General features: G+C 40.3%; 1 protein-coding gene across 3 annotated transcripts in view; it reads right to left on the reverse strand.

Annotated features, from left to right (window-relative positions):
- Positions 1-18,147, reverse strand: part of klhl5 (kelch-like family member 5) — an 80,009-nt gene that overhangs the window by 7,096 nt on the left and 54,766 nt on the right. For all 3 annotated transcript variants that reach the window (XM_066659847.1, XM_066659848.1, XM_066659846.1), the window contains 6 exons: positions 14,409-14,621; positions 8,847-9,033; positions 7,078-7,302; positions 6,386-6,548; positions 4,068-4,280; positions 2,375-2,546 (listed from right to left, as the gene is read on the reverse strand). In XM_066659847.1, coding sequence (XP_066515944.1) covers positions 2,375-2,546; positions 4,068-4,280; positions 6,386-6,548; positions 7,078-7,302; positions 8,847-9,033; positions 14,409-14,621 — 1,173 coding nt within the window. The remainder of the gene's footprint in view (positions 1-2,374; positions 2,547-4,067; positions 4,281-6,385; positions 6,549-7,077; positions 7,303-8,846; positions 9,034-14,408; positions 14,622-18,147) is intronic.

Consider the following 18,147-nt stretch of genomic DNA (forward strand, 5'->3'; position numbering starts at 1 on the left):
TTTTTGAAAGGGTGACACTAACTGACAAGCCAGTTCTTCACACTCCTCTCATAAACACACACACTCATCACTAGCACCACACACAAACACCCACCCACCCTCGCACTTGTGTACCGTTTTCTCGTCAGCCATACAAATTACATACGATGATGGTCTCTGAAAGACTACTGCTAAAAAGCAAGCAGTCTCACACTCATTCACACACACATATATGACTTTATGTATTACTGTACTTGTGAGGTTTTAATTGATACTATAACACGTGCATGCTCATAAACACACACGCACACAATGGTTTCAGATAGCAGAGGGGTGAACATGGCCAGACTGCTAGCTTCAATATGACAGTAGTACAGCTCTTGCATACCAATCAAACCTGCTCTGAAGTGGAAGGAAGCAGACAGTGTAAAATCATATCCGGATCAGAGACAGCGTGGGAAGAGATACAAGACAGACAGACAAACAGAGGAACTGTCAGAGATGGCACACACGGTAAAAGGCCAACGGAGTGGTGGACAGGCAGACAGGTGGATGGAGGGATTTCAAAGACTGGCAAACAGACATTTAGACAGACAGAAAGAGGATATCAGACTCTATCAGACAATGTCAATGTCAGATTTGACATATCAACACTGTCGCCACAAAACCTTTTTAAAAATGGTAACTCCGAAGGAGAAGACCAATTTTATTCCACTCTTCAGCTCATAAGGAACCTGGCTGTCCTTACAAACAGCGTAAACACCACAGAAATATTAAAAATCAGTTGACACAGTGTCAAAATAAACCAGCAGAAACATATGAAACAGGAAGCCAGGGAGCCTGTCAGATAAACCTGTGCACTGTACAAACTATGTTTACTAGTTTTAGCTCTAAAAGGTAGATTATACACATTTACTCAATATAAGACACTATACATTTGTGAGCATCTCAACACATTCAGCCACAAAATCAGGTGCTGATGTTGAATGATTGGTTCTAGATCACAACCACCGCTCTGACTCATCCCAAATGAATGGATCTCTGTCAGTGCAGAAAATACAATCCCACTGCTCCACAGCCCAATATTAAGGGGACTTATACCAATCTAGCTGATCATTTGCATGGAGTATTGTGTTTTAAAACTCATGTGCAGCTGCTCCAGAGCATCTCATTTCATTTCTTGTCTTTGTACAGAGATAAAACAAACTATACCTGCACAGCTGGATGTCTTCTTCCACCACACCATAAAGGAGCTTCATTCATTAATTTATTTATTGTCTGTATCTGCTTATCCAGTTCAGGGTCACGGTGGGTCAGGAGCCTACCCAGAATCACAGGAGCAAGGCGGGAACACACCCTGGAGGGGGAGCCAGTCCTTTGCAGGGTGTCACACACTCACATTTTCACTCACCAGTCGCACCTATGGACATTTTGAGTCGCCAATCCACCTACCAACATGTGTTTTTGGACCGTGGGAGGAAACCGGAGCACCCAGAGAAAACCCACGCAGACACAGGGAGAACACACAAACTCCTCACAGACAGTCACCCAGAGCGGGGCTTGAACCCACAACCCCTGGTCCCCAGGGCAGGTTTTTCATTAAACTTCCCACTTTTCCATCTGTCAACAAGCTTTGGTCTTCCCTCATTTAAAAAATGTTTTAGGCTGAACTGTGCGACCCAAACACACCTCTGTCCTCACCTCTTCATCAGACCTGAACCTCTGTCCTTGTAGGGGGGACCAAAGAGGTGATAGTCTGATGGGGAAAGATCAGGACTACAGGGAGGATGCTATAAATAATGATTAATTTTAAGTATCAGTCCAAATTTTGTTTGCAGATACCAGAACTCTTCTGTTTGTGCTATTCTGTGAGCTGTTTTGCAAAAACTTTTCCGACCCCAAGTCTAGTGGATTACTGCACAGACAGAGTCATGGTTGATTTGTCACTCGTCTGTCCAACAGAATCAGTCCACGTGCTGCTTACTGCCATCATCAGTCATGTACGTTGACCGGCATCCAGCTCCTTTTTCATGGCTGGCACTTGTGCAAACTACCTTAAAATTCTCTATACATTCATACACACTTCTATGCAATAATAACTTCATACTGTGCATGAAGTCTTTGATAAATATTGACACCTGACATATCCTCAGACCACCACAAACCAAACACTGCACACGGCTCTTCTTTCCTGGAAATCACAAGTGGGGCAGCCATAGTTTCTCACACCGCAGCCACAAATAAACTCACGTAACATGTTCAAAAATGCACAGCAGTGACTGGGGAGTCATGACCTCATACAGGAAGCGCTGGTAAGACCAGTGATGCCAAAATAATTTTTAATAGAACTCGAATGCCACACACAGTGCAAAAGGCAGAAAGACTACAGACAAACCTGCGTCCACTCATTGGTCTGAGGGTCATAAGCTTCCACTGTGTTGAGGTAAACCTGTCCATCGTAACCTCCAACTGCATAGAGACGGTCCCCCAGCAGACAGACCCCCACAGCATCCCTGCTGACACTCATGGGAGCCACAGCCGTCCACATGTCTGTCTTAGGGTCGTACCTACGAGAGTGGAGCCTTGGTTATAGAGCTGTAACAAAACATTTTATATTTTATAATAGATTACTCCTAACAGTAAGTCAATTCAGTCTCTAATTGAAGTACTGAGCATCCTGTGTTTTAGATCAAACATCAGGAGGGCGGAGCCTTGATAGATTAGATCAAACATTCAGGAGGGTATGTATTCTGGTTAGGCTTAATTACCTCAAATGATTATTTCTATAATTCTATATTGAGGGCTAATGACATCTGGCATTGTTCCCCACCTAGAAACACTAATGTATGATTTACATTTTATAAAACCTGACATTTTATTTGATATAGCATAAAAACTCCAAAGACGGAATGCCCAGCAGTGATTATTATAAGGGTTCTTTGCCTGACTCTTTGTACAAACAAGACATAAACAGCACATTTTCCACAATTTCATCACTGAACAGCGCACACACTAGAATGACCTTGTCTTCTGCAGCTGCTTTAAAAAACAACAACTCTGTGCTCTGTGTCTGTGCTGCAGGTGCACTTTTACATATGCAGATACACTGTCCAGATATATCTTTTTTTGTATAATATATTTATATTACATGAATTATTAGTTTACTAGAAAGAAAAGGACTCTTGAAAGTCAAGACATGAACATGTAATAACATTACACTGTAATATATTTCATCATTAAATAAGTATGCTCTCTGCTTCCAAACTCTGCAAACTCAAGAAGCACACAGGTGCACACACACACACACACTGGGTGACAGGACTCAGGCTGAATCAGAGGTTGTGGTGGAAAGCTGAGATGAACTGAACTTAGGCTTTAAGAGACATTTGGCTCACTTTAGAGACGATCTCTGACAGACGACTACACAGACAGCTCACTTTACCACCAGTCACAACAGAGGAAGACACAGCTTGTATCATGCACCACTCGTTCACACAGACAGACAAGCACAAGGACACACACACAAATACATATTTTCACACACACAACAAACACACTCACAGAAATAGAAACAGAATATGTAGAAACTGGAAATATTGGATGCTATGCTAAATAATCTATGCATTTATTATTTGCTATATAGTTCTTTGTGTGCGGGGAAAATGAATTCATATTAAATGTTTTACAATTCTCTCTTGAAAGAGAATCCATTCTGCCTGTTGGCAGCGATGCATAAATCATGACTGCTGGACTTTTACTCAGGAAAAACTTTTTCTTTAATTGAAAAAGTGTCAGCATCAGCTTGGTTTAGTTTTTTTTATCCCTTGATCACCACTGGAATTTACAATGACCCACTGTGCATAAAGACCATCTGCTATTGGTATCTGCCTCACAAAACATGAAATGGTCCATGCTCAAATACGGAAACTATTAATAACAAGATACAGAAACCACATCTGAAGTGATTTGTCATGTATCTAGATATTTCTCTCTGGTAATTGTAATTTTATGTGCAACTGGGCATTATATTTACTGCATGTATCATTTAAGCCCATAAACTTCACAAAACCCTTCCATATTCTCCTCACCTTTCGACACAGTCAGAAAGTCGGGATGTGAGGCTAGAGGCCGGGGCGTCGTGGCCCCCTATGGCGTACAGGAAGCCATTCCAAGTTGCCACGCCAACGCCACCCCTGCGTTTGGACATGGGGGAGCAGGCACTCCATTTGTTGGTGTGAGGATCAAAACACTCTACTGATTTCAGACATGAGCTACCATCCCTGCCTCCTACTGCATACAGCCTGGAGAGAGAGAGAAAGGGAGAGAGAGAGAGAGAGAGAGAGAGAGAGAGAGAGAAAGGGAGAGAGAGAGAGAGGTGAAACAGTGTTGTAGAGAGAAATAAAAATGAAAAATATTGCGATTTACACAAAAAAGACAAACTAAAAGATATAACAGAAGAGAGACAGACTGAGAGAACAGTTTCTAGGTCTGTCCCTTTTACTTGTTACCATTTACTTACCTCAGCTGATATCATTGCCTCAGCTATGTCAGTGCCATGGATTATGCTCTTCTCATTTTATATATTTTATAAAATAGATGGGTTTTGCCTCCGTTGCAACATGGGATTGTCTTAGCTGTATCTCAGGATAACTAATGTATCTCAGTAGGGAGCCTTTTTGTAAGGTATTTAAGATTTGGGACAGCCTATGTGTTGGGAGCTCACTAGGATTTTGGACAAACCCAATATATCATGGTAAGGTAGATGTGTATTTTAGAGCAGCAACAATATTCAAAAGATTTTTTTTCTGTCAAGGAAACAATGCAGATGAAGATTTAGGAAAATATGCTTTAGGCCAAAACAAGGAGAACAATTCATATCCATCTCATGTACTAACTTTCTAGGAGGTAATTCCGGGAGGCATTAGGCTCCTCTGAAGTCTGGTTTCTATCACCACAATCAACAATCCAGAACAATTCAGACTCAGTATGTTTCGTAGAACAGTGCCTTTCACATCAACCCACTTGCAATGAATTTGATTACATTTACACTGTAACCACACACTGGGTGAAGAACATCCAGCTTGTATGTACACTCTGTCCATGTCATCAGCTTCAGGTGCAGACTGTAGCCCACCTGTTTGTCTGCATACTTTCTTATCACTATTTCACCCTGGTCTTCACTAGACAGGACAACCGCAGAGCATACAGATAGTGTTGCAGTGACACTGATGTGGTGTGTTGGTGTGTACTGTGTTGGTAGGAGTGGATCAGACACAGCAATGATCCCTCAGTGTCACTGCTGGACTGAGAGTAGTCCACCTACCACAAATATTGTGTCCACTGATGAAGGACGAGAGAATGACCAACACAAACTTTTCAGTGATAGATGGGCTACTGTCTCTGACTTTACATCTACAAGAAGGACCAACACAGCACGGCTGTGTATGATCCATTTGTACCAGCATGACACTCACTAACACAACACCACCATGTCATACATAATGTTGTGCCAGAAAAACTGTCACAGACAAATCTATATACAAATACATAGCAATGCCACCTATGCATGTCACTGATTGTGTCTGCCAGTGGGTATACAAAGCAATAGATTTAGATGTTTCTAGAGCTGTTTCTGCAATGAGAATGGCAATTTTCATAGCTGTTTAATAGTTGGAAGTATTTGTGTGTGGAGAAAAATGTATGAAGCCACAGTAAACATGTAAACAGGGAACTATATGTACATAATGCTATGAGTTTATTTTTAGCTGGCATTCCATAGGACCCATAGTACGTCTACAGACATCTCTGAGAAGTGAGCACTATGTTTGCTTCCCTTCTGATGAGTTACACCCATTCAGGCCCTGCATTCATTCGGATAGGTTTGGCCTCTTCCAACTGGAAAATGTGCCGCCACAGATGTCTACAGATGGCAAATTATGGTTAGAGGAACACACATCTGAGTTTGGGGTTTTGCCATTCCCACCTAAGTCACCACATCTCAACATTATAGAATCACATTTGGGATGCCATACAACATGCTGTGGGACACAGAAATCCTACACCTCAGAAATCAACTGAATTTTGAACCATTCTGTAATACGTATGGAGTTCATGGCCTACAGAATATTTCCGCAAGTCCATTCTCTGTCGAATTTCTGCAGTCCCACACTCCCATGGGTATCTACTAAGTATTAGACTGGTGTACCAGTTCTTCAGGCACTTCAGAGTATTTTTTTTTCTGACTGCAAAAAATGCACAAAGTACAACTAACATTTTACAGCAGTAGATTAATAGTACACCAACATCTACAATGAAAACAAATGATTTCTGTTACTTGATTAATTAATAAAAAGTTTTAATTTTTATCATTAATCATTTGTAGTTGTAGCTTACATACAGTACTTACTTGCCATTTAAAACTGCAACCCCCACTGTGCTTCGGGGCGTTGCCATAGATGCGACAAAACTCCACTGTCTGGCCTGAGGATCCCATCGTTCCACTGTGCTCAGATAGCTCCACCCATCATGACCTCCCACTGCATACATAGGGCCCTCCAATACCGCTACACCTACAAACACAGAAGCACAGAGCATGCTTGTAACTCATATTAATAGACACTACACACATATTTCACTGCCAAGTTATTCATTTTAAGGAGATATTTCTTAGAAGATTAAGTTAATCCATGAAGACGAAAGCCAAGTGGAAAAGGAAAAAAACCTTAAATCTTTCATCTTTAAGAAATAGGAGAAAATCATGCTCTGGCTTTGGACATAAAAAAATCATGCTTTTATGTATCTTTCCAGTGTGAGATGAGAACTTAATAAATATAAGGGTTTTTTTCCTCTTCACTGTAAATTAAATACATTTTGAGGGGAATCAGATTTTTCACAGTAATGTTAATCCATAAAGCCCATACACATAAAACACAACAGACAAAACATTATATAATGCACACGCACAAAAACATTACACAACTGCACCTACACATGCTCCCAAAACATTGATGTATAATTCCCTTCTTGCTTCATTTTACAGTTTACTGTACTCACAAAACAAGTCATCTATAAGCACTTAGTGGAGACAAATGGGCTCACCCAGGCCATGGCGGTGTGTAGACATGGGGGGCATGACGCTCCAGCTTTTGCTGCGAGGATTGTAACACTCCACCGTGTTGAGTGTCTTCAGGCCGTCTCGCCCCCCCACTACATATAGCCGGTCATCAAGTACGGCCACACCAAACTGCAGCCGCCTGCCACTCATCACGGCAACCTGCCGCCACGAATCTCTCCTCAGACAGTACTGCTCTATGCTGGTGGCACCTGAACAGAAACAAACAGCACAAAATATTACTACAGTACAACTCAAATTTACAGTCAATCGTGGCACCTGAAAAGAACAAAACTGAGCATTAAAGGAGCAATCAGTAATATATTTACAGTACTAAATCTTAAAATGACCATGGTATGTCTTTAGAGATTAAAGGACCATATTGATTTGAAGTACTGGCGTCTCCGGCAGCAGTGTATTTTCTTTGAGGAGTGTCCTTGCTGCAGTACAACTCTGTTGGAATTTTACATGTTTTCCCACCCTCTGTCCAATCACAGTAAAGTCTGAACACCTCAGATTGTCAGGCAGACACTAAAACAGCGTGCTGCAGCCATGGAGGCCAGTAAGCGAACAGCGATAACATTTGATTTCACTGGACCTAAAAAGCCTTTATATCGTTCTAAAAACCTCAATGTATTTGAAAGTTGGAGGCAGCTCAGAACCCAGCAAGACTATAAAATGGATGCTAAATTAACTAATTTTCTCCTCAACAGGTAACACCATGTCATTTAAACAAACTACAGATGTGCATGTATGGATTTAAGGTGTAAAGTCTGTGGTTTGTGTGTTTTAGACGAAGAAAGTGAGGTATAAGGTTTGTGTTTCAAATGGTATGTTCAGCCTCTCATACTCACCTGGCACCGGTATATTGGCAAATAACACCAGTATTAACCTCATAAACTCGACCTTTGAATACGAAAATTGGAAATAGGAAACAAAAATCTGCCTCCTAAAATGACTGACTAAACAGATAACAGCAGCCTCATTGAAAGTGAAACATTTAGCAAGGAAATGGACTATTAATCTGGTAAATACAAGAAAAACAGCTGGTTCACGTTCCTGTGAAAATAAGTTAATTATGGCACAATATTTGAGCTGTTAAAGTCAAAAGTTCTTAAACTCGTCTTGTGCTATTTCGTGTAGGTTTAGTTTTCTTCAAACTGGCAACCTGGCTGAGCTTCTCATCTGTGAGGAAGGGAAAAGGAAGGGGCAAACAACCCATGCAGTACCCATATTAAATGCTTACAATCAGAATTACAGATTGTTGTTTAACACTTACAACACAACAGACTACTATAGTATAGACTACTAGCATCTGAAAATAAACAACTAAAAATAAGATGTTTTAATTTTTATTGTGAGCTTGTAAAATTTAACGAGAGCTCCAAAACAACACATCCACGGTTGGTGCAAACACAAAAGAACCTTATCTGCTTAAGAAATCTTAGCTCATTTTGTGCTAAAATGTTTTCTATCACTAAATGACAGAAGCTTCCAACACAATGGGATGCTGTGAAAGTCATATGCCTTCTGTTTATATCTGAATACAATATTTATTGCTCTGTACACCTGCTGCTCTTGTACTGTAAAATACTGAAGGCAGAAACGGTCCCGCTAAAGTGGCAGATGCTGAAAAATTCAATTCTATGTGGAATACCCCGAGGATACAAGTGATGTATGTGCAGATTGTCATAAAAACTGATATGTTATTTCACCCACATTTATTCACTACAAACATTTTACAGTTTGCTGTTACCTTTCGTGGCGTCCATTCCTCCCACAGCAAACAGTGCCCCCACCGTGGCCTTTCGGGGTCGTGTCCTCGGACTCTGTAGCAGTGGCCTTCGTTCTGGCAGCAGATGATACTTCATGGCTTCCATGACTAACCGCTGACACTCCACACTGTCCCTCAGGAGCGGGTTGCCCTCCATGTCCGCCAGAAACTATAAACACAGGAAAAATGACATTACACAGAATATTTTACTTTAGAGAGTCCTTTGGGTGGTTTAGTCTGCATTTTTACATTCACTGCATTTAACATACTCTTAAAATTCAGTCACATTATTCACAGGAAGGATTCTTATTGTTAAAGCATAATGTTTCTTACCAAGCTGAGAGTTGAACCCCAGTCTACTGAGTGGAAGTTACACACTCTGCTATGCCAAAAATATCTGCTTAACACCACACAAATAAAAAGCTATCCAAACACTCTCATTAGACAATCTAGGTTGCCCTTTACACTGAATATCATGTAAAAATGTATGTATATGTTTAAATATTATAGAAACACTGACCAGACTGACTCTCAGGGGTGTGATGGTTTTTCACTAACACTACTACTAATAATAATAATAACAAAAATAAGAATAATAATAATAATAATAGCTCACCCCTATTCCTTCTATCCTCAAGATTAGACTGTTCCCTGTATTCACTAAAAACGACCGACAGAAACGAAATCACCCCTGGCGCTTACTTTACCATGTCCCTCAGGACTGGGTCGCCCTTCAAAAACACAAGGAAAGATGACAAAATAAATAAATAAGAAAAAATGGGCCATAAATCTTCATTCCGAAATGTCCCTCAGCGTTCCCTCTATCTGCCAAAAGCTACATGCATACTAATTACCCATAAACACTTTCCCCAGTAGTGGAGTGGGGCTTCAGTTGGCTGAAAGCTGTAGGGGCCCTCTCTCTATTAACTCTCACTCTAAACTATATATATATATATATATATTTTTTTTTTTAAAGAGCCATTCGTTTTATTGTCAGCCACCAGTCATATTATTTAGGACATTAATTAGACAATAATAAAACCTGTTTAAGTAAGGTGAAATTTACAGAGAAAATAATAATTGAAAAAAAATTTTCCTGTCCATCGTCCCACTTAATATTACAGGTAGGAAAGATGTAGAGCTGTTATGAAATCAGTTTTGAATTATACATGAATAAATAAAGAAGTTAATCAAAGAAGCTGCTTGTGTACTCTGACCAGTGTACTGTGACCCCAGAGTTCAGCCCTCAACATTATCTAAAGCGTTAATATTGGTACAGAAAAAAAAACAAAATGCAACGAACTTCTAAAACGAAGGCTAAACATTGGAGGTGTGGAAAATGATTTCCCTGGAAAGAAGGAAGCAGTATTAAAGAGAATGTGTGGACAAACAAGCTTCTGTATAATTTTCAATACAAGTTTTCTGCTTTTTTGCTAATGCTGAAAAATACAAAACTTCCCATCATCCATTGTTACTGTAAGTGAAATAAATTAATGGTGGTCTCTGACTTTGGCAGTACTTTACACACATAAACACCCCTGCTTATTCTCCTATTATGAGTCCTTAGGGTTCCAGATTAACAAGTAACTCATGCGTAACCATATTTCAGGTACTTCTCTTTTCCTCTCACTAATCCCTTCATGCTGCAACCTCTCTGCGCAGCGTTAATGAGGTGCTGCCTGCTGCACTCATCCTTCGTTCTCTTTTTTCTCCCCCTCTGTTTATCTCCTCCCTTGCTCATGGTTTAGCAGGCGAAAGAGTTTTTAATTAGAAGGAAGCTACTGCTCGGTGTCCTAATCTTCCAGTAATGAAGTCTGCTGGAGTAATGTACACCCACAGACATGTGTTTTTAACATACACATACACACTTACTTCTTAAAGCAGACCTAGACAATCAGACACACACAACCCCACAAAAATTAAGTATGCAAATACTTACACACACACATACACAAAAACAGGCTTTTTCATTAGCCAGTAATTGCTGGCTTTCGGCCAATAAAGTAATCAAAATCTGTTATGTAACTCTGTTCTGAGCATGACTGCCTGAGGGAAAGACATCAAGTAATTATATGTATATAGCAATTTGAGCCTGATTATTATCTTTCCTGCAAAAACATATAATAATAATAGAAATTTTTGGACTTCCAATGTACACTAAAATATTATGATATAATTATGATATAAATATTTATAAAATGTAAGGTCAGTGCAAGCTTTTGTTTGAAGAGCAAAACACTAACTCACTGGTTTTGTAATCGTAAGAATGAAAAAAGGTGCCAAAGCTGTAGGGTGCACAAGAGTCAGATAGTCTACGTTGTGTTGAAGGCTTTGATGTAAATTTTGGTTCAGTATTTTTCTTGCTTTTGCTTTTTGATTGAAATCATCAGTAACTTGTACATGATAACCATATTTAGGAAGAAAATGATATAAATAAGTGTGGGTTCTGACTTTTACACATTACTTTATATAATAGTTATTTCCAATAAAATGGCAACTCAGTGATTATGGAAGCATTCAACTGCATAAACAGGACATAAAACCCAGTGCTGCTGCTGGGCTTGTAATTTGTGTGTGTGTGTGTGTGTGTGTGTGTGTGTGTGCGCGTGCACGCAGTCATGCGTGCCTGTGCCTCATCCAAATTCAATGCCTCTTAATTGAATCCTTTATAAAAATCTATCAGGTGCCCCAGTCAGCCTGCCTAGTTACAGATTTCATAAGCTGCCTTATACTTTCATTACACCACACTGTCTACCTGTGCTATCCCTCCATCTATCTCCTCCTTTCATCTCGCTCTCTCCCTTCATCCATCACGTCCACCCGCTCCTCCTTCCCTTTTCCTGTCCTCACGCCCTCCTATTTCTGCCGTTCTTGCTGAAAAACAAATGCAAACATTTTCATCTGTTCTGGACATGAAGCTGCTATGCCACTCTGTGACGGCTGTGTCGATCTGTCAGAGAGATGTGCCTAATATTTGATATTTCATCTCTCCACAGCCTGTCCTATGGGGGCGTGTGCATATGGGAAAAATGATTAGGTTCACGTCCAGAGGAGCAGGCCAGCAGCTGAAAAGCAGAGGGAAGGGAAGGGAAGGGGGGGGGGGGGGGGGATAAATAAAAAAATTTCCCTTCCCCGAAGAGGATGAAAGAAGCTGCGATTTCCATTTAGATTGAACGGAACGGACGCGGCTACCCAGGCAGGAGAGACGCGTCGATTGCCTCAACTTATTTAAATATTTCTCCCCTCTTCCCTCGGCTTCTTTTGCTTTCTTGAGGGTTATAGAAATTTACTGAAAGAGAAACAGATGCAATATGAAAGAGCTCAAGTGAGGACGTCCGTGGAATCAATCATGCACTGGAAGAAATAAAGAGAACGAAGTGTGGAATGAAGGACAGAGGTGTGGAAAAGAGGGGCAGAAAGGGAAGATGGAGGGAGGAGTGAAGAGGGTAAGAAAATCATGGCCAGGAAACCCAGACCAAATGAGGTTCTTCTAGAACTGTATATAGGAGCCAAAAACCATTAGGAACCAGGGTGGCTGATATGACCGTAATAAGACCGTAACAAGACTGTTGGGAAATGCTGCTGCTATTTGAAAATATTGAGGGTATTGTAAAAGATAATGTAACAAAATTATGTTCCACATCTATCTGGTAAATTGTTAAATAAAGGAGTCAAAGTGCATTGTCATTTGACAAATGATTCATAGTAGGACAGTAATGGCCATAGCACACGTTGTACCTACATTTTTTGGTTATATTAAGAACACAATGTAAAAAACATAACGACTAGCAACGTTTTGCTGGTTAACTTTATAGGATTAAACTTTGCTCTACCTGGTCCAGAGTCAGTCCACCCCCTTATATTATACAAAGTAGTGTTCATTTTGGCAGCCGTTTCTGGTGTAGATTTAATCTTAGTCTTTTGACTAAAATGTGTATTATGCAAAGTGTGGACCATGTACAATGTAGGCAGGGCAAGGAAGGGGAAGGACTTGGGCTGGAGTCCCTAGTGGTGTAAACTGCTGGTGAAAACTGAAGCTGGACCCCTGCTCCTCCCTTGCTGAGCCAAGACTGAGTCATTGCTGGAGAAAAAAAGAGTTAGGGTGTTTGTGGGATGCAAATTTTATATGGTGATTTGCAAGTACGTACCACGCCCGTAAAGGCGGAAACGGTGAGGTGAACTCAAATGTAGGGAGGAGTTCAGGGTGGCTTTGGAATGCATATAAACCCAATCCTCGTTGGATAGATGAATACAAGAAAAAGGGGTGAAGGTGGAAGCGAGTTTTATATAGGCAGTGTATATATACGGCTGAGGGGAGGTGTTTGGGTGTGGTCCTACTCCCAAAAATATGTTAAGACATAACTTCAATTAATGATGAGCAGGATGGGCAGATGTTTGGTTGTGGTTCTTCTCTCAAACATTAGTTATTTCATTAGTTATTAGTTTTAACCTAGCTTTGATTGAAGAAATGTAAAACTTCTATTAAATAACTTTTACAAAGCACCTAATTTTAGTAAATTTTAGTAATTTTAAAGGTATTTTTCTATGTATTCAATAAACAATAGATTTATTATATCATAAAAATAGTTTACAAGTTATGTTACATTTAAAAATATTCTCTATAGTGTTCTCTAAATCATTCTCTATAACATTCGAATAAACATTGCATTTGTTTAACGTTAAAATTTTAAGACCACTTTAAGCACCAGTCCACTTTAATCATAGTTTTCGTTAATTAAATTGATGGATATACAGTTCAACAGTATCTGTCAGTCAATGAAGTAATCTATCCATTCATTCATCTATAAATCCCACTGTAAATCAATTAGTCAGGTACTGATTCCATCAAATAAATTACTTACAGTTTCTGAAAAAAAATATTTTAATCACATGCACTTTACAATTAAATTCAATCTTCAGAAGAATTCTTGAAGAAGTTTTGAGTCTCTAACACAGAGAAGACAAAGTAGATTTATTTTTAAGAGGCAGAATATAACAACGAGCCTGAGTAGTTTCTGTGTGTGTGGTTTTCTGTTTTTTCAGTGAAAGAAGACAGGAAAGAAGTAAATATTTGAGGCTGCTTGTGTTTCAATGGGGAAACTGTGACGAGCACCATGATCTTCAGACGTCCTGTGGAGGTTAAGGTGGTGAAGGGAGAGGGAAGGACCACAATAACATTCTTATCTTTCCCTCCAGACACTGGCACTGTAGTCTCTCATGCAATCACACTACACAAACACAGACTCACACTCAGCTTTACGGCTGCATTAATTGTGATCAATGTGCTGCATGTGCTAAAAATCAACATATCATACTGTGCTGTAAATAATTATCAATCAGATTGGCCTACTGCAGTGACTGGTGGATTATAGGCTATAGGCTGACATTTCAGGTGTGAGTGACTGACAATCAGACTTTCCAGTCAGAGTGATGGATGTATTCAATGACAGTAAAGACGGAGCGGTCAGAATGACTGATGTATTCACCGAGAGTAAATACTGACCAGTCAGAGTGACTGATGTACTCAGTGACAGTCAGACTGACCTGTGGTTTGAGGAGGGGCAGCCGGACATGTGCCAGAAGGCCTGGTAGCTGTGACTGGCGGGTTGGAGGGTCATGGCGAACCCAGCTTAGCAGAGCCGACACTACCGTTTCCTCGTCTGGGACGTTCATGTCATCTGACGCCAAGAGCTTCTCGACCTCACTCGCTGGCAGCAGCAAAAACTCCTGGTTCTTCATAACACCCAGAAAGTGCTCCTAAGACAGAGACAGGGAGGAAAGGGAACACAAGACAGAGGGTGAACTCTTCTGAAACATTTTTCTGAGCCTGATGGCACAACTTTGTCTGCAGTCAAGTCTGGACTGGTTTTTTTCAAGCTAGATTCAGGATGAGAAAATGTTTTGTTATGCTATGTTCAGGGCTTTTCTGAAAATGGTCTGGTTAAAGCTGATTTATTCTTCTGCACTGACACAATTCATCAGTAAGTCTAGGCTGTATCCTACGCAGGTGCCTTACACCATTATGAGCATTTCTCCTTCTGCGTTGGTGTGTCTGCCTCGCTTTGCAGTTACACTGCCAAAACACAAGGGCTCAATCTCCAATATCTTCCTCCACCCTATGTAGTCCACAACGTAGTGGTGTAGTAGTATTAGATTTATAATCTGTGAAGTGCACTATTTAGAGAGCACAGTGCTTACTGGAACAATGCACTTTACATGCTGCGCCAGGACAGAAATACTAATATGCTGCCAATTGTCTCCCGCATGTTCCTTCTCCTCTAAGTGTTTTTTTTTTCCTGGAGGCATCCATGTTTATCCACCATTTGTTTCATGATGTCTAAACCCCTGTCTGAGGGAATCTCTCGCCATGAATCTGCTGTGTCTGTCTGTAGCCTCACTAGTGTGTAGAAGAGGAGTTCATATTTTTAAACTCCTGGGTTCCATTTGAACCATGATTGTCTGCGGACCAATCCTAGTTGTTGCAGTCTGCGTTGACACAACACGCAGTTACATTTCTGGGTAGGTGTGCATCAGGCTATGGCATAGAGCAAGTGTAACGGAATAAAATTCTTTAAGATCCAGTTAGAGAAACTTTTCTCAAGCCAAGGTCCACAACATAATGTATAACTTGCATTATGATCAGTGCCATATCCTGTATATTGAAATAGCCTTGTAGTTATAGCAACATTTTATGTAGCTAACAACTGAATGTCAAATCAAATTACACTTTCAGCATATTTCACCAGAATTTCTAAATATTATGAATAACAAATACTCTAATTAATAAGTCCTATTCTCAGTTCAAGTAAAATAAAGTCACTAATGTCTTGTAGTTGGAGTTGACTTTATTGCTTTTCCATAACCAGCAATCTGCTCTTATTGCTGGAGGGTGGGACTTTATCCATAAACAGCATCCATGTCCAGCGTTAGGAGAATTTCAACCGGTAATCGTTCCCTTAATTTTAAAGTTTCTAGTTTTACCTCACACAACACTGTTGTCCTAAAAGTGTCCCAAAAGAGCTTTTATCATGTCCCTTGAGCTATTTTTACTGGCCCCAGGACAGTGATGACTGACCTGTGTGTGTCACTCATCTGAGTCACAGCACTCATCATAATGCACAGATCTGATTGGCTGAGTAGCCTCACGTGTAATATGAAGAAAGACATGTGATTAGTCTGGTAGCTTCCTAGAGCGCTAAACCTGAACCGTAATGACTAGAAGAGTCACACTTAAAACAAACACTCCATTCAAAATTAAACAACTCTTTATAGTTTATTAGTTACAGGTCCAGGTCCGGATAGGACACTGTTTGTGTTTGGACTCGGACTGTAGTTCACCTATTTCTGATCACTGGCATAGAGTATGGTGTAGGGTTCGCATCTATGAGAGACCTACTCTATGTTTATGCTATAGGTTTGACACAGAAGTGTACATTTCCCTTTGGAGTTCAGATCAGGCAGAATTTGGATGGGCTAGTGAAAAATTGGGACATGATCTTGCATTTCTGTTGGGCTACACAGGTTTCGGATAAATGACAGGCTACAGTCATATTTAATAAAGAATACTGAGGCCTCCACTAAATATTATGTCCAGCTGGATTAAAATTCTAGTGAAAGAAAGGAACACACAAAGAGACAGACAGAGCAGAGGTAAAGTGCATGAATTCTAGAGAAAGAGAGGAAGACAGAAATGGAGAAATGGGAGAGAGAAGAGAAGAGGAAGGAGCAAAAGATAGAGAGGAAATAGAAGGACAGAAAGAAAATGAGGCAAGTTTTCCATGCAGTCTCCATGACAACTCCCCAGTTGGTAACCGTGGGCGGGCTATTATGGGCTATATTTTCTGAATGAGCTTCCCTCAGGAACAGAGAAACATCAAACGAGAGAGCCCAGAGTTTGTGAAGGGGAACACTAGCGTGACCAATTAAACACACACTCGCGCTGTTCGCCCGCTGACTCACACACATACACACACACACACACACATACAGTGCGAAAGTCGAAGTTTATGTGTGTGCTGCGGAAAGTTTTGGCACAGTTAACCGCAGAGGAGGATAAATCCTCTAGGACGTGTGTTTGGGGCTTAAAAACAACAAAGGGAGGGAGGGAGGGAGGGAGGAAGGAAGAGAGAGAGTATAAAGTTTCCCTCCGGTTACCGATAACTCATCTCTGTTCATCACAATTGCATATTTAGAAGAAACTTCCAAAAAAATTCCCTAATGCCTTAAGAGTAGTTTAGATGTAACTATACTTTTGATCTTCATTCAGTATACATGAATCCTTTAATATGCAATTTGTCTCCTCCCACCCCTCCTCAATTTGCCTGCAGCTCAAAAGCTCTACCCTGAAAGTTGAAGAGATTTGCTCCTTTGTTTTATGACATCAGAGACCCTGGCTGCTTATTTGAGACACCACAACACAGACAAGTTAACATGTTGAAAACTTGATTTACACTAGAGGGGTTTTTAAAAAAATAATAAATAAACAAATAAATAAATAAAATTTGTGTGTGCGCATGAGGTTAAGGCAAGCACTTAAGTATCATGTGAGTAAGGAAGAATGGACAATGTAAAAAAAATTCTAAATAATTCTGAAGCATTTGTACTGGCCCATTTGCCATGAACTGCTGTGCTAAAAAGTTGCATCTTTTATTTTTAACAGTGGTATGTAAAGGCACCAACAGTTTACTCCTGTCAATTAATATAAAGAAGTGGTAGTTGTTTATTCTGCTTAACACTAACCACATTTTCATGCAAACTGATAATCTGTTAATAACCTGAATAATAGCTCTGCAGGAATAGAATATGTTGCTTGAGACTGAACACTGTTCTGTGCATCAATTTAGACAAATCAATACAATTTTTTCATTCCTTGTTGTACCGTCCAGCTCTTTCTGGTGTGTTTTGTCAGCCACCGATCCAAGGAGCCCTTGAACCTCTTCAAAAGATCACTGTGTAATTTTCCGAGCTGCTGTTGTGAGTCGGATGTAAACAAATGTGATGCCTGCTGTAGCTTGGAGATTTTACAAACAGCTAATTTGCGCTCGGTGTCTGCATTTTGTCATGATTGTCAAGTTTCTCTGGCCAATTAGTACTTTACAATGTTTACAGCTCATGGTTGAGTCCCTACTCGACTCACTTGTGCCCCTTTCACACATGCATGGTAATCCAGAAAGGTTCCAGAGTTTACCTGGAGCAGCTGTATTTGTGTACGTATTTGTGTACGTTGACCGCAACGTTCATCTCAGACCTTATCTGGACTTTATCCACCTTGCGCCCTAGTAAA

This window comes from Hoplias malabaricus, chromosome 2 (genome assembly GCF_029633855.1).
Source record: "Hoplias malabaricus isolate fHopMal1 chromosome 2, fHopMal1.hap1, whole genome shotgun sequence".
Taxonomy (NCBI): Eukaryota; Metazoa; Chordata; class Actinopteri; order Characiformes; family Erythrinidae; genus Hoplias; species Hoplias malabaricus.